This window comes from Fringilla coelebs, assembly GCF_963513975.1.
Source record: "Fringilla coelebs genome assembly, chromosome: 7".
NCBI classification, from domain to species: domain Eukaryota; kingdom Metazoa; phylum Chordata; class Aves; order Passeriformes; family Fringillidae; genus Fringilla; species Fringilla coelebs.
Genome location: NC_140035.1, coordinates 33,265,488 through 33,286,960, shown reverse-complemented (window position 1 = coordinate 33,286,960; position 21,473 = coordinate 33,265,488). Strand labels below are relative to the sequence as shown.

General features: G+C 39.1%; 1 protein-coding gene across 2 annotated transcripts in view; it reads right to left on the bottom strand.

Annotated features, from left to right (window-relative positions):
* Positions 1-20,500, bottom strand: part of NCKAP1 (NCK associated protein 1) — a 52,853-nt gene extending 32,353 nt beyond the window's left edge. For both annotated transcript variants that reach the window (XM_084209114.1, XM_084209115.1), the window contains exons 1-2: positions 20,298-20,500; positions 8,571-8,681 (exon numbers count right to left, since the gene is read on the bottom strand). In XM_084209114.1, the coding sequence (XP_084065240.1) occupies positions 8,571-8,681; positions 20,298-20,405 (219 nt within the window). In that variant the 5' untranslated portion in view covers positions 20,406-20,500. The remainder of the gene's footprint in view (positions 1-8,570; positions 8,682-20,297) is intronic.
* Positions 20,501-21,473: the final 973 nt, after the last annotated feature.

Below are 21,473 nucleotides of genomic sequence, written 5' to 3'. Positions count from 1 at the left end.
CAAGAGCAATCAATTATAAGACAGACTAAAAAAATTGCTTCAAATTGATTAGCTTTTTTTTTAAGAGGTTAGGACTGAGTATGCTTCTTCAGCTCATTCTCTTTTATAAAGCTGTGCTCTGTATTCTCAGTTTTATGGAAAGCATCAAAATTCCTCTAAAGTCATAAAAAAACTGTCTGGATCACAACTAGGTATACAACTAGGTATCTCATGTAAAATAAGCGTAACACTTTCATTATTGCCAAGGAAGACAGGAATAGACATTACAAGCAAATCGGAATGGCTACATTATAAAATACTCCTGCCCACTCTTAAACCATGGCAAAGGACCACACTTTGAATGGCTGCCTGTCTATTATTTAAGTCTCTTCCACATAGACATCAGCTGAGGCTAAATTGAAAAAGGTGCAAGTACATGTGTTTATTTTGTAATTTGTCCTGATAAATCTCATGCGCCAGGAAAAAGGTTATTCCCATTTAATCTGCTGCTGTACAAAAACTTCTTTTCAAATAACAAGACTTGTATTTTGATCCTCAGCATGAGGATTAAAGCTGGAGTTTTTCCAGTATACAACTTCAACTTCCTCGAGCTCAGAAAATGAAGCATGCAGCATCATCACACAGACTCCGGAGCTCCAGGATGTCTGTGCAGCTCCAACACACCTTCAGACCAGCTGGTGCCAACACTTGGAATCACTCCAGAGGAAAATCTGCTTTGTACTTTCAGGACTGCTCCATCACTCAACAAGTTCTTACACAATGAAAATTCAGTTAAGATGTGTGGCTTTAATTTTGCACCCTGGCCCTAGCACTTCAAGCATTTCTTGCCAGTTTGTAGAAGACTAAGGAGAAATAGAGTTTTTTCTGTGCAGCTAATACAAGTGTGACCAAGATGAATCTGAGAAGTCCTTTCAAGAATTTTCAAGAAGAGATGACAGGGTGTGATCCACAAGTAAGATTATTTCTAGTGCAGAGAAAAAACCAGAACTCACTACCACTGCACACCCCCTTAACAGCATATTTTCCACTGCAATCCTAAATGATAGTAAGCAAAGTGCAGTGCTAAAGGAGACTCAAAATTAGAGGTTGCAGTACACCTATTTTTGGTGTAACAAATAGCAACTGAATGGCCACTCCTGCAGGACACTCAATTTCAAGCCACAACATGTGAAACGGGGAGATATGGCAAAAAGGGAGATGTTGCTGGGAACTATGATCACAAAAAAAATAATAAATTTTCAGAAATTCTTGTGAAGCTGTACAGAGCACAGGGAGGTATTTGCCACACTCAGCTAAGGATTATGGAATCATTGTTGCCCATTGTTATCTTGTTACCTATATGCCCATTGTTATCTTGTTACCTATATTCCCTGAAATATTTACACGTAAGTGGTGCTACAACTTTTCTAGAGAGTTGAGATGAACATTCTTTGAATGCTGAGTGTTGAAGGGATCAGTAAACTTCTATTTAAAATAGTAGTATCAAAATAAAACAATATATAAACTGTTCTAGTTCAATTTATGGAGCACAGCCTGATCAGTGATGTTTAGAAGAACAGCTTACAATCATGCAGTGTCTTGGATGTTTATTTGCTTTTCTATCACTCAAGAATGTGGGTGTAACTCTTTGCACCACCACAGCATTAAAACTTTCCATTACTAATTTCCTAACATCTGTTTATAAGTTGCTGATGCTATATTGATTTGTATTTGGTTTGAGGCATTTTTCCTTAGCCTGCAATTCATTATTGAAAGTTTCCAATTACCAACAAAAGTAGGTATATCCTAAAATAGGATATACTGAAGAAGTAACTCTTTAAACAACAAAAGATCTTTACCACAGTTGACTGCCTTGTAGACTGGTTAGCTCTAAGTGGTTTAATTATTCTCAAAGAATTTGAAGTACAAATTATACCAACAGGATTTTTGTTGAATGAGGTGAATTAGATTTAAGACCCAGGAAAACCTGTAAAAATTTCAGCATAATATGGCAAGATCAAAAAACTCTCAATTTCTTTTATCTATCAGACTATTTCTTTTGTCTATTAACAAAATACCACCTCTCTGATCATGTTTGAATATTATTTATAAATAAGAAAGAGTGAAGCCAACACTTTGTGAATATAGTACCTACAGGAGAAGTAACTGATCTTTAACTTGTGCTTTTCCTTCTTTATATTAAATCCCAAAGATCCTTACACAATCAATTATGTCACAGAAAGTACATTAAGAGAAGAAAAAAAAATTGAAAAATGCAAGACAGCCTCACTTAAAGCTTATATGAATGGCTCAGACAAGGGAGAAATGATGCAAGCCTGGCATACTAATCATGTGAATAAATACCAATTTAATACAATGGCTCACGAAAAATATGAGACAACTAGAAGAGGTTGTTCAGAGAGTCCTATGCGTGTAAAAACAAATGGTACCCCTAGTCCTGCAATTTTTTATCATGTTTATTTGACTGGTAGCAGCAGTATGTGAATAAATGTCTTATTTCATGATCTGGAAATAGACAGTATGAAGGCAAATTTTCTGCTTCTCATATCAGTATGATATTTTTCCTGGAAGTCTGATCATTAAACACTTGTATTTGGTTTCTACAATCCAACAGCATAAATATTACCAAGTCCTCAGCAAAAATACCATCAACTCAATCTCGCAAGCTGGAATATAAGCCCCAAAAAGCAGTATTATAAATTCTGACTGTTAAATTTCTGGAGAGAGAGATAAATCATCACTGCCAGTACTCTTACTGTCATTTGTTATACTCACTATGCTTATCACCTATAGATGAACATTTGAATAACTCAATCAATTTGAACAAAGTTCTGTGTCTACAAAATCCATAGCAGAACAGCAGGGAAAGAAAAATAGTTTTAAATTTTGTAAACTAACTCTAGAAAGATGGATGTGTCCTTGGTTTTCTTATTTCCAATTAAAAGTTTCTGAAGTACTGTGCTGCATATAAAAAGACAAAATAGAATATTTAACATGTTTACTAACTAATGCATGTCTACCTACCAGATCTATTTTAGTTTGTTTTCAAATTTCTAGCAAGTTTCTGTTTTGAAAATGAAACAGCCCCTGTGATGCTCCAAAATTGTTACCACTCCCAGGGAATTAATAAGGGTAGACAACTGGAGCAGGGAGGCTTCTCCTTAAAAACTGATCTGCCTCTCAGCTGTAAGAAACAGTTCCCCCATTCTCTCACCTTCATTTACAATTTTTCAAAAATTTTACAATTAATACAATTTTTTGAATGCCATGTCAGTAGGGATTTACTTTTTGTTTTATTTCTTGGTTGTTAAGGGCCAAGCTCTTAAATTGTCTATCATTAAAGCAAAGAGAGTTTTAGTGGATGAAGGAGAGGGTAAAGTGTTACACACATTCACTCCTCTGCAGGTATTGCAGATACTATGAAGCAATAAGCAAAACTGATTTACCTTGTCAAGAGACTTGTATGGATTTATATGACTTACAGCAGTCTTCTACAGTGATTTATTACAAATAATGATAAAAATAAACACTGTTTGGATGTTATTCTATCTCTAATTCAGGGCCAGTTGAAGGTCAAACCAAGAAAATAAACTTTGTAGCTGACAGCACTTATTATTTTTAAAAAATACGTTACATTATGAGAATTCTGTTTGGTGAAACATTTTGAAGAAATTTCAGGATTTCACATGACCTCTTAGAATTGCTATGAAAAAAATGCTCACTCACAAATGACTGTTAGACTGAAAAACTTTACATACTATATTCTGTTATATAGGATACTTCATTTTAAGACAGTCTTACACACCTGTAACAACTGAGGACATCAGACACACTCCTGCATACAAAACCAGCACAGTAAGTATGGTAGTATCAAAGCAAGGCTGAACAACTTCAATTTTGAATGACTTTTCAGTTAAAATGTAGATAAAATTTTATTATTTGTAGGTATTTTGCATTTTCTTGTGAAATGAACTATCATTTATATATTCTATTCTCAAGCATAAGACATTTTAACTGTTCATACAAAGCTGAACAGAGAATAACTGCTCGTCATCTGATTTCACTCATGCAGGGGAACATCCATAACCTAAACTGCTGCCTCAGTGACTTCTGGAAAATGTATCTCTTTACCACTATCAGCTCCCTGAGCAAGAACAGAGGTGAAAAAGCAGCTGTTCATGGCACCCCCTTACCTGGAAAAGGTTTTAATCTTGATGGAAAAGGCCACTTAAGTTTTATGGTGGAATTCAGGGAGTTGGGGGTTTTTTGCTTAAGCAAGCTGGAAGTTATCTGGAAAGTCAAGTCTCCCATACAAGTGACCTAACACTCCAGAAAGGTGAATAAAAAAATTACCATTTATGGGGATAATTTAAGTTAAACTTAAGAAAACAGCAGTGATAGCTTTAATGAAGATATAATTTGCTAAAAAATAAATGACTAGTGAAAAGGGATTACCAATACAGGAGGTAGCAGAGCTGAGACTCCAAAGTTATTTTTCCAGAGATGACAGTTTCTAAATTATCTTCACTAGTGCTATGAAAACTACAGTACTAAATGCTTCATTAGAAACAAGAAAACAAATTACATTTTCCTTGATGACCTGTAGCACTTGCAGGGCTGAAAGAAAAAACTTTGAAAATCATATTATTATTTGTATTGAGTGTTCTGAAAAAGACTAATTACTGAAAGCACCTATCACAAATTAAAAATCAAGACTGGTTATAAAGTGTGGGTTTTAGGTTATTTTAATAGAAGAAAGCATTTAATAAAAGTATGCATTAATGACTTCTAATAAGCTTTAGCCAAGGAGGTTCAGACACTGTGCCCACAACACCTCTCCCACACCCATCTAATTTGTATGTAACCAGATTGTTGTGAAGTGAAACTGTGAAAGACACATGAGGCAAACCACACACACACTGGGATCTAAAAGGGAAAAGGCAAAAATTCAAAAAATCAAGTGAACTAATTCAAAACTATAGATCCTAGCCAAGGTAGACTGGAAATGCTCACACTGCTTGTCTTCTGCTCCCAAGTGATCTTATTTCCAGTCCCCACAGGCACAATACAGCAGAAAATTAGTCAATCAAAACAAAAATGGAATTGACATGAACAATACTGAGAGCATACCTGCTAGATGATGAAGACTAGCATTATCTGGAAAACACATTTTTCCCTCACTAACCATACACTTGGGAATTACAAAGTGATGCTTCACTGGTCTACTTTGTGCTAAGCAATGACTGAACATCAATTTTTTTCCAAGAGACACTTAAAAAAAATAAGTTTTTCTACAAGGAAATTGCTGAGGAACAAACCAAGAAAGAGATATGTTCAAGAAAGAAGACAGATATTCCCACTATTGTTCTATGTGGTGTTTGGGAAAACAGAAGGGGGGCTACAACTTCATCACACAAAGACATGGAGCATAACCTGCACAGGCAGCAGATTAATCAAATCCTACTCACAAGCTAAAAAAAAATTCCATCCTTTCTGCATCTCCAGTTCCCCATTGTGAAGTATTTTATTCTGGTTTTGAAAGGAATTAAGTATTAGCATTGACTGAGAACAGAGCAACTTTTAGGTCCTACAACATGCTTTTTTAGTTCAGTATGCTCCCTTTCAATTTCTCTGTGACAAGAACCTCACATGCACCCCCTTACAAGAGGATGAAGTCTAAATAGCTATCAGAAAAATCAGGCTGCTTCTGCATCCCTGACTTTGGAACATTGCTTCTGAAGCTAGGCTAGGAAATTCATTAACAACAGCTGCTACTCTGAGTCAATACAAGCACAATCAGATCACACACCTGACCAAGAACAAAGGTGCTAAAAAGCTTTTGGAAGCCATCTGCAGCTTAGAAGGCTTTTTCAAAACAAAGCTTTAGTCAATTCATAATAATTATAAATAGCAAAGCTCCCCCAAACACAGAAGAAACTTTCCTTTCAAACAGGACTCTATCTTGTTTGTTTCTCACTTTCTGAACCCTTCAAATTTTTACTTATATTATATTTTTGGCTTATTTCTTCCTTTGCAGGTTATTTCATACAGTGTGCAGCAATACTACCCTGGTGGCCTATTTCATTAACAATTGAAGAGCCTGGTCTTCAAACTGCACAATTTCAAGATTATGCGATTCACAATGGTTATTGGAAAAGAAAGGGCAGGTGTAAGACATCACAGGGACTGCCCTCAAACAATGGGAGAGAGAGTGATGAACTGATAAGGTGCAGAGTTATCTATAATTAATCCTTTGGAAGACAAACTACTCCATTTAATTTTCCAGCCTGATCAGCAAGGATTCATCAGCCACTTCCCTGTTTGAACTGCCCACAATCTTTCATTCTCAGAATAATACTGAAAACCAGCAACTATCAGACATTGCTCTGATGACTCAGCACATCAAACACTGAAGGAGGAACAAACCAGGAACTCGGTTTTCCATGGATAAAGATGTAAAAGATACCAATAGCAAATATAAGAGAATTACTTGTTTCAACAGAATGAAAATTCATGCTTTTCAAGATCATCTGATTACAGCAAACACTGCTCATACTCTCCAATCAAATGTGTCGCTCATTTCTAAGACACAAAACATTGTAGATGACAATACCTGAGAAATAACAGTTAAAATAGGTCAAAAAATAAAAAATCTGGCACTCCCTATTCTCTAAAACTGAATGCAAGCTTGTTTGGCACCATCACCTACTGATATGTTGAAAGCAAAGGTACACAGTGCTAGGCAGTGGCAACTGCTGCACTCTAACATACAAAATCCAAAACTGCTCCCTGAAAGGGTGTCCTAGAATTTTCACTGCAAGGAGGAAACACAACTCATGATTTCTTAGCTATTTCCACTAATAATCCTTTGTGATATTTCTTTAATCAAAATGCCTCTGTTCCAATTAGCTTCTTGCCCTTTTAAATCTCTGATCACCCTTTTCTTTTGATGGGAGTTACAACACTCTATGGGAAACATCTGCAAATAACTAAGTGAAATGCCATCAGCTCTGACTGCAAGAGACACCCTAGCTGCCTATTGCTAGAGCTCAAAAATCCTGCTTTAAAGAGTGCTCATCCATAAGGAGGGTAGGCTTTTGTCAACTCTGTTTAATAAGCACAGGCCTGGCTGGCTCATAGTAAATAAACACACAGCAATGACAAAATATTGTGAGTATGTCCTATTTTAGAAACTGTGATTGTCAAAATACAGCAAGTTTTCTTTGATCTCTTTCCATAAACTTCACAGCAGCAAATCCTTAAATATCTATCATTAGTTAAGCTCCAAATTCATAATCAACAACTGGAGGACATTTAAAACATACATGCAGCTGCAGCAAGTAAATTCTATGTACATTATCTTTTAATAGTTGATCTACCTCCCAAACTTAAAGAATACAGAAGCATTTATCAAACAAGGTCTAACAGATTTACTATTTTCACATTAATTTGATAAAGAATTTCTATATTTGTTACTAACACAATCAAATTCAATACAGAGATGAGCAATATTAAAGAGTGCAAAGCATGTACAAGTTTTAAAGTGAAAAACCACATTGTTCATGAAATTGTTTCCTCCATAAGGTAAAGTCGTCTTCTGGTTTCTTTGGGTTTTTTCTCCATTGGTATTATTGGAGACATTACATACAAATTTGAGATGGCAATGTAAAAGAAGCTAATAATTCTCATTGCTATCACCCCTATCATTCTGCAGAAACCTGAATGCTTACAGCAAGCCTAAACCTCCCAAACACACAGGCAGGCACTTGCATGCAGGGAACATGCAAACCCAACACCCACCTCCACTTCCCACCTTTGGAAAGAAATATAAGCAGGTAAAACAAACATCTTAAGGACCCTTGTCTCTCAAATTTAAACAGGGAAACAAGTGTACATCACCTGCCAAAATGCTTGCCTCTAGCCTAATAATTATGTAAAAAAAGACTTCAAAGTCAAATTCAGCAATACTGAGCCACTCAAAATTAAAACATAATTTACTTCTGCAACTGAAATCACTATATGAGGAGGAAACAATTTTATTTCCATATTTTTGTACTTCACAATGTTTCTCCTTATGTACTAAAGCATTCTTTACTCCCACAGGGACTGACTCCATAGGCAAGGGTACCTGTAAAGCACAAACACTTCTTCCCACTTTGCAGACAGGTGTTTTTTTTACTGATCTGCTGGTTAGGACACATCACAAATAAAGTTATGCAACTTTCATCTTCTTCAATCAGTCTGGTCACCAGGAATTTCTTCTATTAAAGTAAGGCATTATTTTTCCAAGGATTTCTTCCCATTGACAATTCTTTGAAACAGCATGGAAGAGAGCAGGCAAAAAGAAAACCGGAAAGAATCCTATCCTAACAAAACCCAACCAGAATTACAGTTTAATATTCTCTCCTTAAAGATAGTTCCTTCTCAAGTATCCTGCCAGACACATGAATCAACAACTATATTCCAACTGCAACTGTCAGCACCAGATGCTTTACAAGAAAATGTAAACCTCCCAGATTGTGCTGAAAGGGTAGTAAGAAAAATAGTTACACAGCCATTTGATTACTTACGTTGTTGTTGCGTGTTTCTACTGCTGGAAACTTCCTGACTATGAATTTGACAGCAGATTCCAGGTTTTTGTCAATAAGATAGGATGGTTTGGCTTTGGGGTCACCACATGCCTATAAAAAAATACAATACAAAATGAAGTAGAAATACAATCATCCAGGTAAAGCTAAGTGATAGTTGCAAATCTGAAGACAAACTAGAAAGATTCCTCTTTTCGTTTGTTTGCTTTTAGTGAGCAGGTGATAAAATGAAAGGCAAAGTGCAGGGACTGTCACAGCTGAAATATGCAATGGGAAACAGTACAGAGATGCTCTTCTACTGAAAAAGATGCATGGAAGTATCAAAGCAGTTAGTGCAGAACAGCAGTGAGGGAAAAAACTCAGTCCTAAAAGAAGGAGAAAAAAAAATGTTTCCTTTGAACGCTATTCCTGGTTTGAGGTAGTATTGTATTCATCTGGAGTTAACAAACTGTTAGAGAACTCGATCATGTCATCATCTGTGGAGGACAGTGCTGGGCACATTAAATGATTAAACTATCCTTTGTGAAACAAAACTAAACACCCCACCACCAATCTGCATTTAATTTTTTTCCCACTTGTAACTGTAAGACAATTTTCCATCCCACAATCAAACCACCATTATTTGCCTAACATAGTCTATTTCCTTAAACTGAAGTTTTACTCATGCTCTTTACTCCTACAGCAGCATGGGCTGAGCTTTAAAAGCAGCAATCTAAAAGTTTCACTAAATTTTGATGCGAAGTCACAGCTAAGTGTAAGGTTTCTTGAATAACTTACGTAGACGGATCAGCACAGCTTCTCTGGACCTGAGGAAGCACCTCCTGTTGCCAGCTACAGTGCATGCTGCCAGACACTGCTCTGCTACTCTGACTAGTGAGCCATGCCACACCATTTCATTTGGAGTAACACACTAGAAGCAGCGTTACTTACATGACAAAATACGCGCTCAAACCGTGTTTCTCTCAAATATTCATTTAGTTTTGTTTTCCTCAGAGGGGTTTGCAAAGGAGTTTCACGTCTCATGCAAAACTAAATTACATGCTAGGCGTTTCTACACAACAGAGTGAACTCAAATGACAACTCATTTAAAAACTTTTCCACATTGATTTCTATGACCGAGTTGTGGACTGTAGAGACAGAAGTCATGGAGTATGAGACCGATTCTGAAAGCGGGCAAGCGGGCAAAGGGAAGGTGAAAAGCTTTGCAAACCTTCCAAACTTGTCCTTGCTGGGAAAGCAGTGTAATAAAAAGAGAGAAAAATTACATATAAACAAATTACTCTTAAATTCTAAAGTATTACATTTATGTGAACTAATACACTATTACCTACATCCAAGAGAACATTACAACCATCTGTTACTCTAGTCAGCACACTTTCTACTGGATGTTGATTATTCTAATACTCACAAACAACTTTACACTTATTAGAATTTTAACTACTGTGCAAAGCACTGTGAATACACTGAGACATGTAACTACTAACAGTACTTCCAAACTAAGTTCAGGTGGAGAGGGAAAAAAGTTAACAGACATCACATGCAACTACAGGGGGAAAAAGGAGAGAAACTCAGTGAAGTTTTACATACCTGAAAAAGAAACGGTAGCCAAGAAAAAAAAAACAAACAAAAGAGTCATTATTGAAAGTTTCTAAAACACCTACCAGTAGTAGTACATGACCATCATGATGTATACTCATGTACTATTCTGATATTAAAATGCTCATATTTGCTAAATTTCCCCCAAAGGTACTAAACTTCATTACAGCATCATATCTATAAGAGGAATTTATAATGAAAATCAATTCAGCAACATCCACAGTATGTTAGATATTAAATTGTTGCTTCAATCTCCTTAGAGCAGCAAACCACACATGCCAAAAAAGAGCTATTCTGTACACACCTTAATGTCTATGCAATGCAAAAGTACAAACTGTACTGTAAAAAAGCATTAAATATTCAACATAGAGCTTCAAATTTATGAAGTTTTAATTAACTCCGTGTCATGGGCGTCAGAACCTTTGTCAAATTATATCAATTTGTTGTTCTTGCCACAAAACATGTAACTTTCTCTACTAGAAGGATTACTAAGAAAACAAGTTAACTGACACATATTCGTGCCCTGTATACTGCTACTGCCCTGTTAAATTCCAGCATGGTTGCTGTTACAAAGGAGACAAGAAATCTGCCACTGTTGACTTCATAAATTTTTCAGTCTGAATTCAAACACTCCTTCCACACACACTCCTTATTTTTGCTAGAAACAGATGTTTTCCTTCCTATAAATCAGCTCTTCAAAATGTTTACTAAAACTTACATTCTACCCCAGCCCTTACACACACACTCAGAAGGAAACAGATCTGAAAAAATCAACATGCACATCCGCCCGTGCCTTCAGAACTCAGCCCCCAGAAAAGACAAGTGTTCTCCCCAGTCTAACTGGCAATCCTTGAAGCAACTGTAACTCTTCCTACTAATGAACTACACTAGACTGATTGATAAATAAGAAAATTACAGGCATCCCTCATACACACCACAATTCCAGCTTCTAGAAAGCTGTACCAGCCTACCTAGACTGAACTGAAAGAGGACAATAGATGTCACTGAATAAGTGGGCCACTCTCCCATGTCCCACAGCAGCTCAGTTCCTTTCTAAAACTGGTATTAACAGATTTAAGAACTAGGTGTTGTTGCATCAACAGTTTTCATCCATACAGTTACCTGCATTCAGCATCACAGGTAAAACAGTCTCCATAAGTTAAACCTCTCCCAAAATGGTGAAGAGACTTCAAACTCCCCAGAGTTTACTCTATAAAGCATAGAAGAATTAATATGCAAACTCCAATCCTAGCACTTTTGCACAAGCATGACAGTGTGGTAAGACACATAAACCAAATTTTGCTGTAAAAAGATCAAAGGCATTGAGGGCAATAGCCTTAGAATGTAGATAAGAAATGTAGTTTTTGCTTTTAATAGTTGTGTTAGTCAATACAAAATCCTCTGTGAGTACTGTAATGGGTAGGAACATTGTGGCAGAACATACAAAGGCCATTTCCCAAATACAGCTCTCCAGTACTCCAGTATTCACATAGAATTCCGAGCACCAGCCAAAACCAGCAGCCCTTTCTCAGCCTCAGACAGCACTTTTCCCCCCGCATGTGGGTTGCAATAACCATTCTTATTAGGAAAAACCCCACAACCCAGAATTACTACAATTTTGAGCATTAAAAAGAAATTCACCAATTAAAAATGTTCTTACTAGTGCAGCATTCACAGAATACAATTCTGCAGCTATGAGATCCCAGCTGCTTCAGCCCCAAAATATTATACCCGAAGAATCTCCCAGCAGTCAACTCTGAATTCCTTTGTACATTACTGAACAGCTGATAAGCAGCTATGCTGAAAACGATCATGCAAAGTTATGGTTAGAAACTAATCTACATAATTCTTTAAAAAAAATTTAATGCATTCAGGTGCTGGATTTCTTTAAGTTACACAGCATTTCTTTCCACAGACCTTTAGAATGGTACCCTGCTATGATAAGTAAAGGCATTCTGTGCAACTACCAACAAGAATAATATGATTTCTGTAGCTAAGAAGTTCACTATTCACAATACTGATTTGCTATCATATGCAGTTATCAAGCTTCAGAGAGATCAGACTACCTGCACTGTTTGCACATGTTCAGGCCATATGTTTTAAATTAAAGCAGCATTTTCCTACCTATACTACTGAGGTAAACAATATTATTATTATTACACAAAATTCAGATTCTCTTCCTCACTTGATGCTATTAGGTTCTTCTATACTAATTTCACTTTGAAAATTAAATACTACATATATCTATACTTTCTATGTTGTACTCATTCAGAAGCAGCCAACAAGAAAACAATCAACTACAAAAATCTGCTTAAGGCCTATATCTAAGATAAATGGCCTCTACACAGGAAAACAGAATCCAGTTCAACTGCCTTTGGCCCAGAATACACCAACATTAATCTACAGCAGAGAGACCTTTTGCCCCAATACTGTTACAGCTCTCACTGCAAAAATCTAAGTTTAACATTTTACTTCCTACTTGAGGGCAGAGGATGTTGAAGGAAAAGAAAAAAACATCAATCAACAAAATTACTATATACATGCAGCTGAAGTGGCATGAATAAAAGGAAGTTTATGTTCAGGTACAATCACTGTCAGTAGTCAGTGTCCCAAACTTGCATTTAAAACCCCTGAACTTCACTCATGCCACTCATTCACACCAGCCTATTATGTACCCTTGAAAAAGAACACTGGGAAGTGTCACTTGAATTACATGGCTTAGGATGGTAAAAAAAATAAAGCCTAAATATTTATTGTATTATGGAAAGACCTATTATTTATTTTCTTTTGTTGCTGCTAAACCAAACTATTCTAAATTAGCAGCAGGGCTGTCTCCCAATAAAAGAGGCCATTTGAATTAAAAATTTTGTATTTTCATCCCCCAAACCTCCTACACCAGCAGATTATCATAAACCATACTTTGCAGCAATTTCATGTATTTATTACTTCAAGAGATTTGCTGTTACTGCAGAGTTGAGATAAAACACTGCTAAGCACAGCTCCACTCAACTGTGACAACATACACTAGAATAATCTCAGTCAACAAATCACTTCACCTTTAAATTTCATTTACAAATGAATCTGCACAACAAAACTCTGGATTTAACAAGGAAATTGATGGAATTTCAATGACAGTAAAAACGATGCCATACCCCAAATTAGTAACTTGGATTAGTAAACAAAAATTCAGCATGCCTCAGACCCAAAACCAGGAAAAGCTCCTGTATGTCCCATTTACAGTTTACTACAGCACTTTCTTTTGAAAGGCCAGAAAGGCAGTACAGTAAAACTGTTCTTCCCTTGGAAGAGCTGCTGGCATTAAAGGCTTCATGCTAAGACATATCTCTAAGTTTGCATGCCTAGCTTCCAGCTGTGCAGACTGTAATTATACTAAATATAACAGTCAAAGAAACATTCAAAGAGACATTTTCACCATTAATTATATTTCTGTAGGATAAAACCTATTACTCTTTGTTTCTGTCATGCATTTAAAATAATATTATGAACTCACAATCTCTAATTCTGAAAAAGCAAAACTACTGAGAAGGAAAGAGAAGGGAAAAAACAATAAGGAGCTGTTTTGAATAGTGGTTCACACTACATTTTCTTTAATATCTCTGATTAAGCCTACCACAACTGCTTGCCTGTATTTTAGGTTGTGGAAGCCTAAGTTGATTATTAAACAGGCTGGTCCCTGATAGGTTTTGTGAATAAAGCCTTGTCCCTTGTAAAGTCTGTCCAACAAGATGCAAGAATTAGTTGGTCACACACAGACAAATTATTATAGTTTAATATTTTGATGGCTAAAATTTAACTGTCCTACAGCAGCATAGCTAGGGTGACTTTGGACCAAGTAAATTACATTACTTATGCTTGCAGTTACCTTGATGAAAGGTAAACCTGCGTCTTGATACACATTATGCTAGTAGTTTCAACCAAGACATGGAAGCAGAAGAAAATCTCCATGTAACTCCTTTATGAAGAGTCTCTGAAGGCCTTGGAGGTATCCAAAATATGGCACAAAATATTAGAAGTTTAATAGCTGTTGCACTTTCTGTTTACCAGGGATCCAAATCTGAAAGGTAATGCACCTTCATATCAATTCAAAATTACAATTAAAGGTGTTACAGCCCAGTGTTTCCTAGATCTAAGCAAGACATCTTCCCTGTGTTTACTCATTACATGGTGTGTGTTGAACCCCAAGTACACGCCTTACTTTAAATCCTCGTGTATCACTACTCAGAAATTCAATTAAGTAAAATTAAACTCATGTGAAATCAGAAGAAAATGCTAGAAAGGACCACAAGAAATTGCCTACCTACCTCTCCTGTTCCAAGGCAGGATCAACTATATCTGTGTTGCTCCTGGGATATGTCTGCCAATCTTTACTTACAGGTCTCAAGTAGGCTACATTCAAAAACATCCTCACAGTCTTTTCAAATATTTAATTCAATCCATCACTTCTTGATCTCTGGTGGTCATACTGGATGGCATAAACTATTCCCCATCTCTCTACTGCAGTCCTAATTTTTTACAAATTTGTATTACTTATAAGCTGACTTGAAAAAATATTCCAATTTTTTTTAACGGGTGCAATTTTCTGCACCACTTGTCCTTATTATTTTGCCCTGAACTTTCTCCATTTTGTCCACATCTTCCTTGAAAAGAGTGGTCAATCAGATATGTTTTCAATGAATCTCAATGAAGGAGATGTAGAGCAAAAAGACTACTTACTTTTCCTTCAGATTATCTTGCTCACATTTACATAACCTCATGTCATGTGTGATTTTTTGCTGCAAAACTTACCTGGCTCTTGTTTGCCCTGGGATGTCCCTAAGCTTTCCCAGCTATTTTCTCCAGACTTGAAGTCTCATTACTTCTCATTCTGTCCTTTAAATTCCACTAAGCACAAAACAGCTTACAATCATACAATCAGCCAACTCCAAGCCTGTTAGACCATACCTACAATTTCTAAGCTCAAGCTGAATTTCAATTAGATTCTGTAGCTTGCCCAGTTTCCTACATATAAATTTATTAAGCACACTGTAGGCATCATCTAGGTTGTTGAATCAAAGAGTGACTGGAAGCAGAGGTAACACACACCCCAACAAGACCCTGTTGATCTCCATCTGACAATGAGATCTTCAGAGTCATTCCCTAATATGGTGATCCATCTGCTTTCATCATCACAACTTCATCCAGACTGCACTTCCTTAGATTGTTCATGAGAACAATCAGATGAGGTCACGTCAGCAGCCTTGCTCAAGTCAGCATGTAAAGTATCTTCTAAACAGTCCATACTACAGTGACCCATCATCTTGTGAATGAATGAAATATACTGGGTTTGACACTGTCTCTACAGTGATAAATCCACATTGTTCTCTTGTGTTTGTAGCACCTCTTTAAGGCCTTGGTTCTATTAATCAAATGTGGGGCAGGTGAAATGCAATGGATAAAAAAAAGGTAAGAGAAGTTTTACTGCCACAAAACTTGTCCTCAATGTAGTTTATAAAACAACATCTAAATAAAGATAAGCAAGGCAATGGGAAAGCCCTGTCTATTCTGAACCTCAAATGGAAACTTATTACTTTTTAGGTCTATCTCCCCTGCACACAACTTCAAAAATCTCTTGCAACTAAAACTGGATTTGGTTTTGAGTTAACACAAAATGAATAGCGATTGCAGGGCGCAAGCTAACCTGTACTTGCAAGCCAAGAAACAAGGCAAGATAAATCTGGGCATCTATTCTTGATGCAAAAGGAAAAATCCACTCTCAATATTTTTGGGACATTTTTATTTTATTACAAAGTCGTTCTGTTTCTTGACAAATTTAATTGCTTTCCTGAGTGAAAAACAACAGTATGATATGGTATCACCAGTTAAGTGTTTGCTTCCTGAGCAAAGGAATTTTTTTTTTAATTGCCAGCACTGTGAGTTTGTTTGGGGCTTAATCCTCTGCTCATCAATGAGACAGTATAAGCCATTCCTCCAAGATCACACACACAAATATATACTGCCATTTTAACCTTTAAAGAACTGCTGACATCTATGGAAGCAATACTGCCCCACCCTGAGACACTTCCCAGTGACCTGAAGACATAACCTGACATTATTTGTTCAACACCAACCTTACAATTCAAAACTAAATTATTGGTGAGCTTTTCCTCTCAGCTCAAAGGTCTGCACTCCAGCACAGAGCTCTGTGTCCAAAGGGTGATCTAATCCTACACCATTCCAAACTTCAGAGCTCTGCAGATTGGAAACTTCTTCCTAAAATCACCTAAAATCTCTTCCACTGTTTCCTGAAGAATTGCTGTAGCGCCTGAGCAAAACTGTACACTTTATCCACTGTTCTACTAATAAAACAATCAACTAGCTTTTACAACTTTGAAATTGGAGTAGTAACATCCTCAGAATTGGTAAAAATCCAGTATTTCCACTACTACACCTTTAAAGAAAATATAAGGTCAGCTTAAGTCTCTGCAAACAGTTAAGTTCCTCATCTATGACTTCAGTTTGATGATGCAGCTCACATCTAAGAGTTGGTTTAAGATCCTCATTTTTCAGATACTATGTAATCAAGATGGGAAACTCAAACGAATTTGTTTTGTTAATAACATTTAAAGAAACATCTTGTGAAAAACGTAAAACCTATACTGTGAAGAACAACAGAACACTGCTAGCAAAGCAATTCATGCTAAATAACAGACTCATGTTTGATTAACATATACTGTAAATAATTCAAAACTTTAACTTCCATCCCTAGCAGCTCTGTTGACTGTAGTACTACTTATACACTCACCAAAATCACACCCCCTTGACTGGCTGTGCCTAAATCTCTACTGCAGGTATTTCAAGATCAAATCTCTTACTGTAAACACATCCTGGTATCCAAGGGTTTTATAAACAAACAAAAGACAGGCCCACAAAAAAGATTATTCTCTGCTGCCATCACTCTCAAACAAAACAGTCGACAGTAATGGCAGCATTTGCACAAAGCTTACCAACACAAGACTTAGTCTGCTCTGGAAGGTAATCATGAAATCCAAGCTTCACCTGAGCCAGGACGGCATGAAAAAACCCTGCTGTCTTTGATTTACACAGGTGTAGCTGTAGGCAAGTAATGACAAAAGTTACAGACAATAACCTAGATAACAGTGGATAAATTCTTTAAAAAAAAGAAGGAACAAACCAAGAGAGAAAGCACAAGGGAAAGAGTTCCAAGTTCATTACTAATACTGGTCCCAATGCAAAAGACAGCTGAAAGCAGCAAGCAAAGAGCCATCCTTCAAAATAACAGCCACAAAAAATCCACCTCCTTACAGGGTGCAAATATAAGTTCTGTCTCATCATCCACTATTACCTTAGTAACTTCACTTTTCTTAATTTCCATGTCACTTTCAGAGGCAAAAAAAAACATACAGTCAGATAGTCTGTTTTAAAAACAACAAACTTTTAAGTGTTTCAAAAGACAACGGGGGCACAGAAGGTCAGTAAACAAGAAACTATGAACAATTATCAGCTATAACCACAACAGCAACAAAACTGAACTTTGTTTAGGAAGATGAGACAAAGAATTGCTGTTACTAACTGCTTTTAACAACTTCTGTGATTCTTTGGGAAGTAAAATTTTCATGCTTTGTTTCTAACAGTTGAAAAAATTCTTAATCCTTGAAAATCTGTACTCTCTGGACAGCATCTAAAGCAATCTCTACTGCTGCTACACACATTTCAATCTCTCACTTCCTCTTATTAAAAGAAGTCTAAACCATTTCCCTTAACCGCAAACCCACATATTGTGTGGTTTTCAGTTTCGATATCATCTTCAACAGAGCTCTGAAAGAATCTCAAACAGCAGTTTTGGAATTGACAGCTTAAAGAGAGGAAAAAAAAAAATAAACAAAACTAAAGTGTTCCAAGTCAGCGATGCTGCAGCTGGGCTGAAGAGAGACTCACAATAAAATACAATAATCAATCCCAAGACTTCTGGGCTCACCCTCTGAGCTGGCCAGTTCCCCCTGTCAAGCAGTACTGACTGCAGCTGAAGAAAATTACTATTTGAATTCACAAATCACCTCATGAATACACAAGAGTTGTGCCTGGGACATCTCCATATTTGCAAAACTACACATGACACAATAATCAAGCCACTTGGTCATGCCTGCTCTCCCTCTGTAGGCAAGACCTAGCAATTCTGGACTCAGTTTTTGGCATTTACAAGAAAAAGTGGTGTCACCCCCAGTGCTGATGCTCCCCTACAGAGAGCCTGTCCATCTGCATCACTTCCTTAACATGAGATCAGCAGAGCTACCACCATATGGGCCACCAGGCTCAGGACTCTGCCATCCACACATGCCAAGCAGAAACATGTCTGTAGGCACTGGAGCATTTAACAGGGGTAAATGTCCCTGTATCAGAACACTGGGAATGAAAACAGAGCCCAGAGTCACAGAGGCTGAGGCACAGCTATCAAGGCGAGGTTTAATTTCTCCAGTCCTGTTTCCTGCCCTGCCAAGCAGGGCTGTGCTCAGGAGAAATTCCCCTTGCTCGTTTTTCACCTGGGATATTTCTCTCAAAGGTCAACAAGCACACACACAAACAGCTTCCTCATTTTGATGGTTTTCCCCATAAATTGTGGATTTCTGTTTGTTAGAAGTGTAATTATATTGCTACCATTGTTTAACTGAAGGGATTTTCCAAAGTACAAAACTACAGACTAAAAGGAACCTTTCAAATAGACAGGAATTTGCAATCATCAAGTCAGAATGCCTTATTTATGACAGCAAAGAAGATTTGTAGAAACACTCAAGTGCACATCAAATAGTGAAATGGCTTTGGATGAAGACTGACTTTTAAATACTTTAATCACTTGGTTTGTTGGGTTTTTTTTCCCTGAAAAAACACCTTAATTAAAATCAACATTGCACTTGGTAGTCCTTACTTCTTCTGGTAGTTCTTACTTCTTCCCATACGAGAAAAAAAACTTTGACAAAACACATCCTTTACCTCAGATCAGTCAGGCAGGGTCACTCCTGACAGAAACCTGGGTTCAGAAGTCAGAGGACCAAGTAAGCATGTTGAACTCTCACACTCCCTTTTCCACTGCAGCTGAGCCCAGCATGGGAACAGCACTGAAATTTTAATGTGCTGAGCCCACAAAGGTGTACTCGCTGCTTGAAGGTAATAACTTGCATTTTCTTTGAAATAAGAAAAACTTCCCAAATAATTGTGTTCAAGGCAAAGCACTAAAATCCTGACTAGTATTCATTACTGAAAGTGGGTTGAGGGGCCATACACTTTCAGACGATCATTAGGAAAATGAAGCTGGGAAGGATACAAGCACCCACAGCAGGGGTCAGAACTAGATGATCTTCAAGGTCCCCTTCCAACCCAAAAAAATTTTTATGATTCTGCGGCCATGAACTACATTCTTTCCTACAGCAAAGCACAACGATTACCTCCAGAAAAGAAATTAACCGAGCACCGAAGAAATTAACAGAGAAATTAACCAAAGGCGTGACCCATCCTTCTCTCAACACCCAGACCTAGGGCTTCCTGCACGGCCGAGCCACCTCACCCAGGCCAACACCGACCCACTGCCCTGGGCAGCCGGGGAGCTGCCCCAGCACCCGCTCCATCTCACACCGAGAGCTGCTAAGCAACAGCGCGCCTCGAACTTATCGACATTAAACTTACTAATTTTACCCCAAGCCCCTTTCTGCCTTCCGTAGCGACAGGTTTTGGCGTGGGAAAAGCCCCGCGGCGCTGCCCACTCGCGGCTCGTGTGAGTCACGCACGGCAGCGGGGCGGCAGCGGCTCCGGGGGCTGCGCCGGGCCCAGGCCCCGCTCCTGCGGGCGCCGCCGGCATCGGCCCGGCCTCCTCCATTCCTTCATCCTTCTCTCCCGGTATCGATGCGGCGGCCGCACCAAAGCCCCGGGCCCCCCTTCCCGGGCCGGGCGGCTCACGCCCAGCCTCCCGGGCCCCGCCGCTAGGCCGCGGCGCAGCCGGCACAGCCGCAAGCCCAGCGGAGCGCCGGCCCGAGCGGCGCTGAGGATCGCGCCGGGGCGGCTCCCCGTTCACCCCCCCCCGCTCTCGGCCAGGGCCCCCCGCACCTTCTTGATGTTGTAGAGCCGGGTGAGCATGCCGACGCCGCGGTCGTTGAGGATGGTGAGCTTCTCCGCCAGCTTCTGCTGGCTGGGCTGCAGAACGGACCGCGACATCCTGGCGCTCCGGTGCCCACACCGCCGCTGAGAGCCCCGCGGCCGCCGGCCTGGCCCGGCCCGGCGCTCCCTGTCCGCCCGGCCCGGCGCTCGGTGCCTCCGCGGGGCGTGGGCACGGGTCACGTGGGGCGGCGCTCGGGCGCCCCCGGCGGGCGGGCGGCGGCAGCGCAGAGCTCTGCCCGCGGTTCGGGGCCGTGAGGGGGCCTGGGCACAGTCCCGAGGGGCGCTGCGGAACGGTGAGAACGGCCGTCCTTCTGCAAGGTTTAGAGCGAATAAAGTTATGGATGCCTCATCCATGGAGGTGTTGGCTGGATGGAGCTTTGAGCAAACCCGTCTAGTGGAAGCTGTCCCTATCCCTGGCAGGGAGCTGGAACAAAATGGTCTTTATAGCCCCTTCCAAACCGAACCAGTCTTCGAGGCTATGAAAGCCCCCTTTTTTTTTTACTTCATAATCTTCACTTTTTTATTCAATCGACTCCATTTTTTTACTTAAACAACTTAAATCCTGCATGCTGGCCACACCACCTCCCTGCAGCTCTGCAGACTGGGAGCAGAGTGGCTGGAAATGGGCTCAGTGGATACAGCGGGTCAGCAGCAGCTGAACCTGAGACAGCCCAGGGGAACAAGGAGCCCAATGTCACCTGGCCCGTGTCAGAAATTGTGCAGCCAGCACGGCCAGGGAAGTTGGCATCCCTCTGTATTTGGTACTGGTGAGGCCACGTCTCAAGGGCTGTGTCCAGTCCTGGACGCCTCAGCTCAAAGATATCGAGGGGCTGAAACTTGTCCAGGGAAGGGCAAGGAAGCTGGTGAAGCTTCTTGCTCATGTTCCTATGAGGAGCAGCTGAGGGAGCTGGAGTTGTTTAGTCTGGAGAAGGAGAGGCTCCAGGGGGACCTGAACACCCTCTAGAACTCCCCAACAAAAGGGTAGGAGCCAGTCCTTCTGCCATGCCAGTGAGAGGATGAGAGGAAATAGCCTTCAGCTGAGACAGGGGATATTTAGATTAGACATCAAAAAACTTTTTCACTCTTTGGGTGGTCAAGACATCAGGAATAGGTTGCACAAGAAGG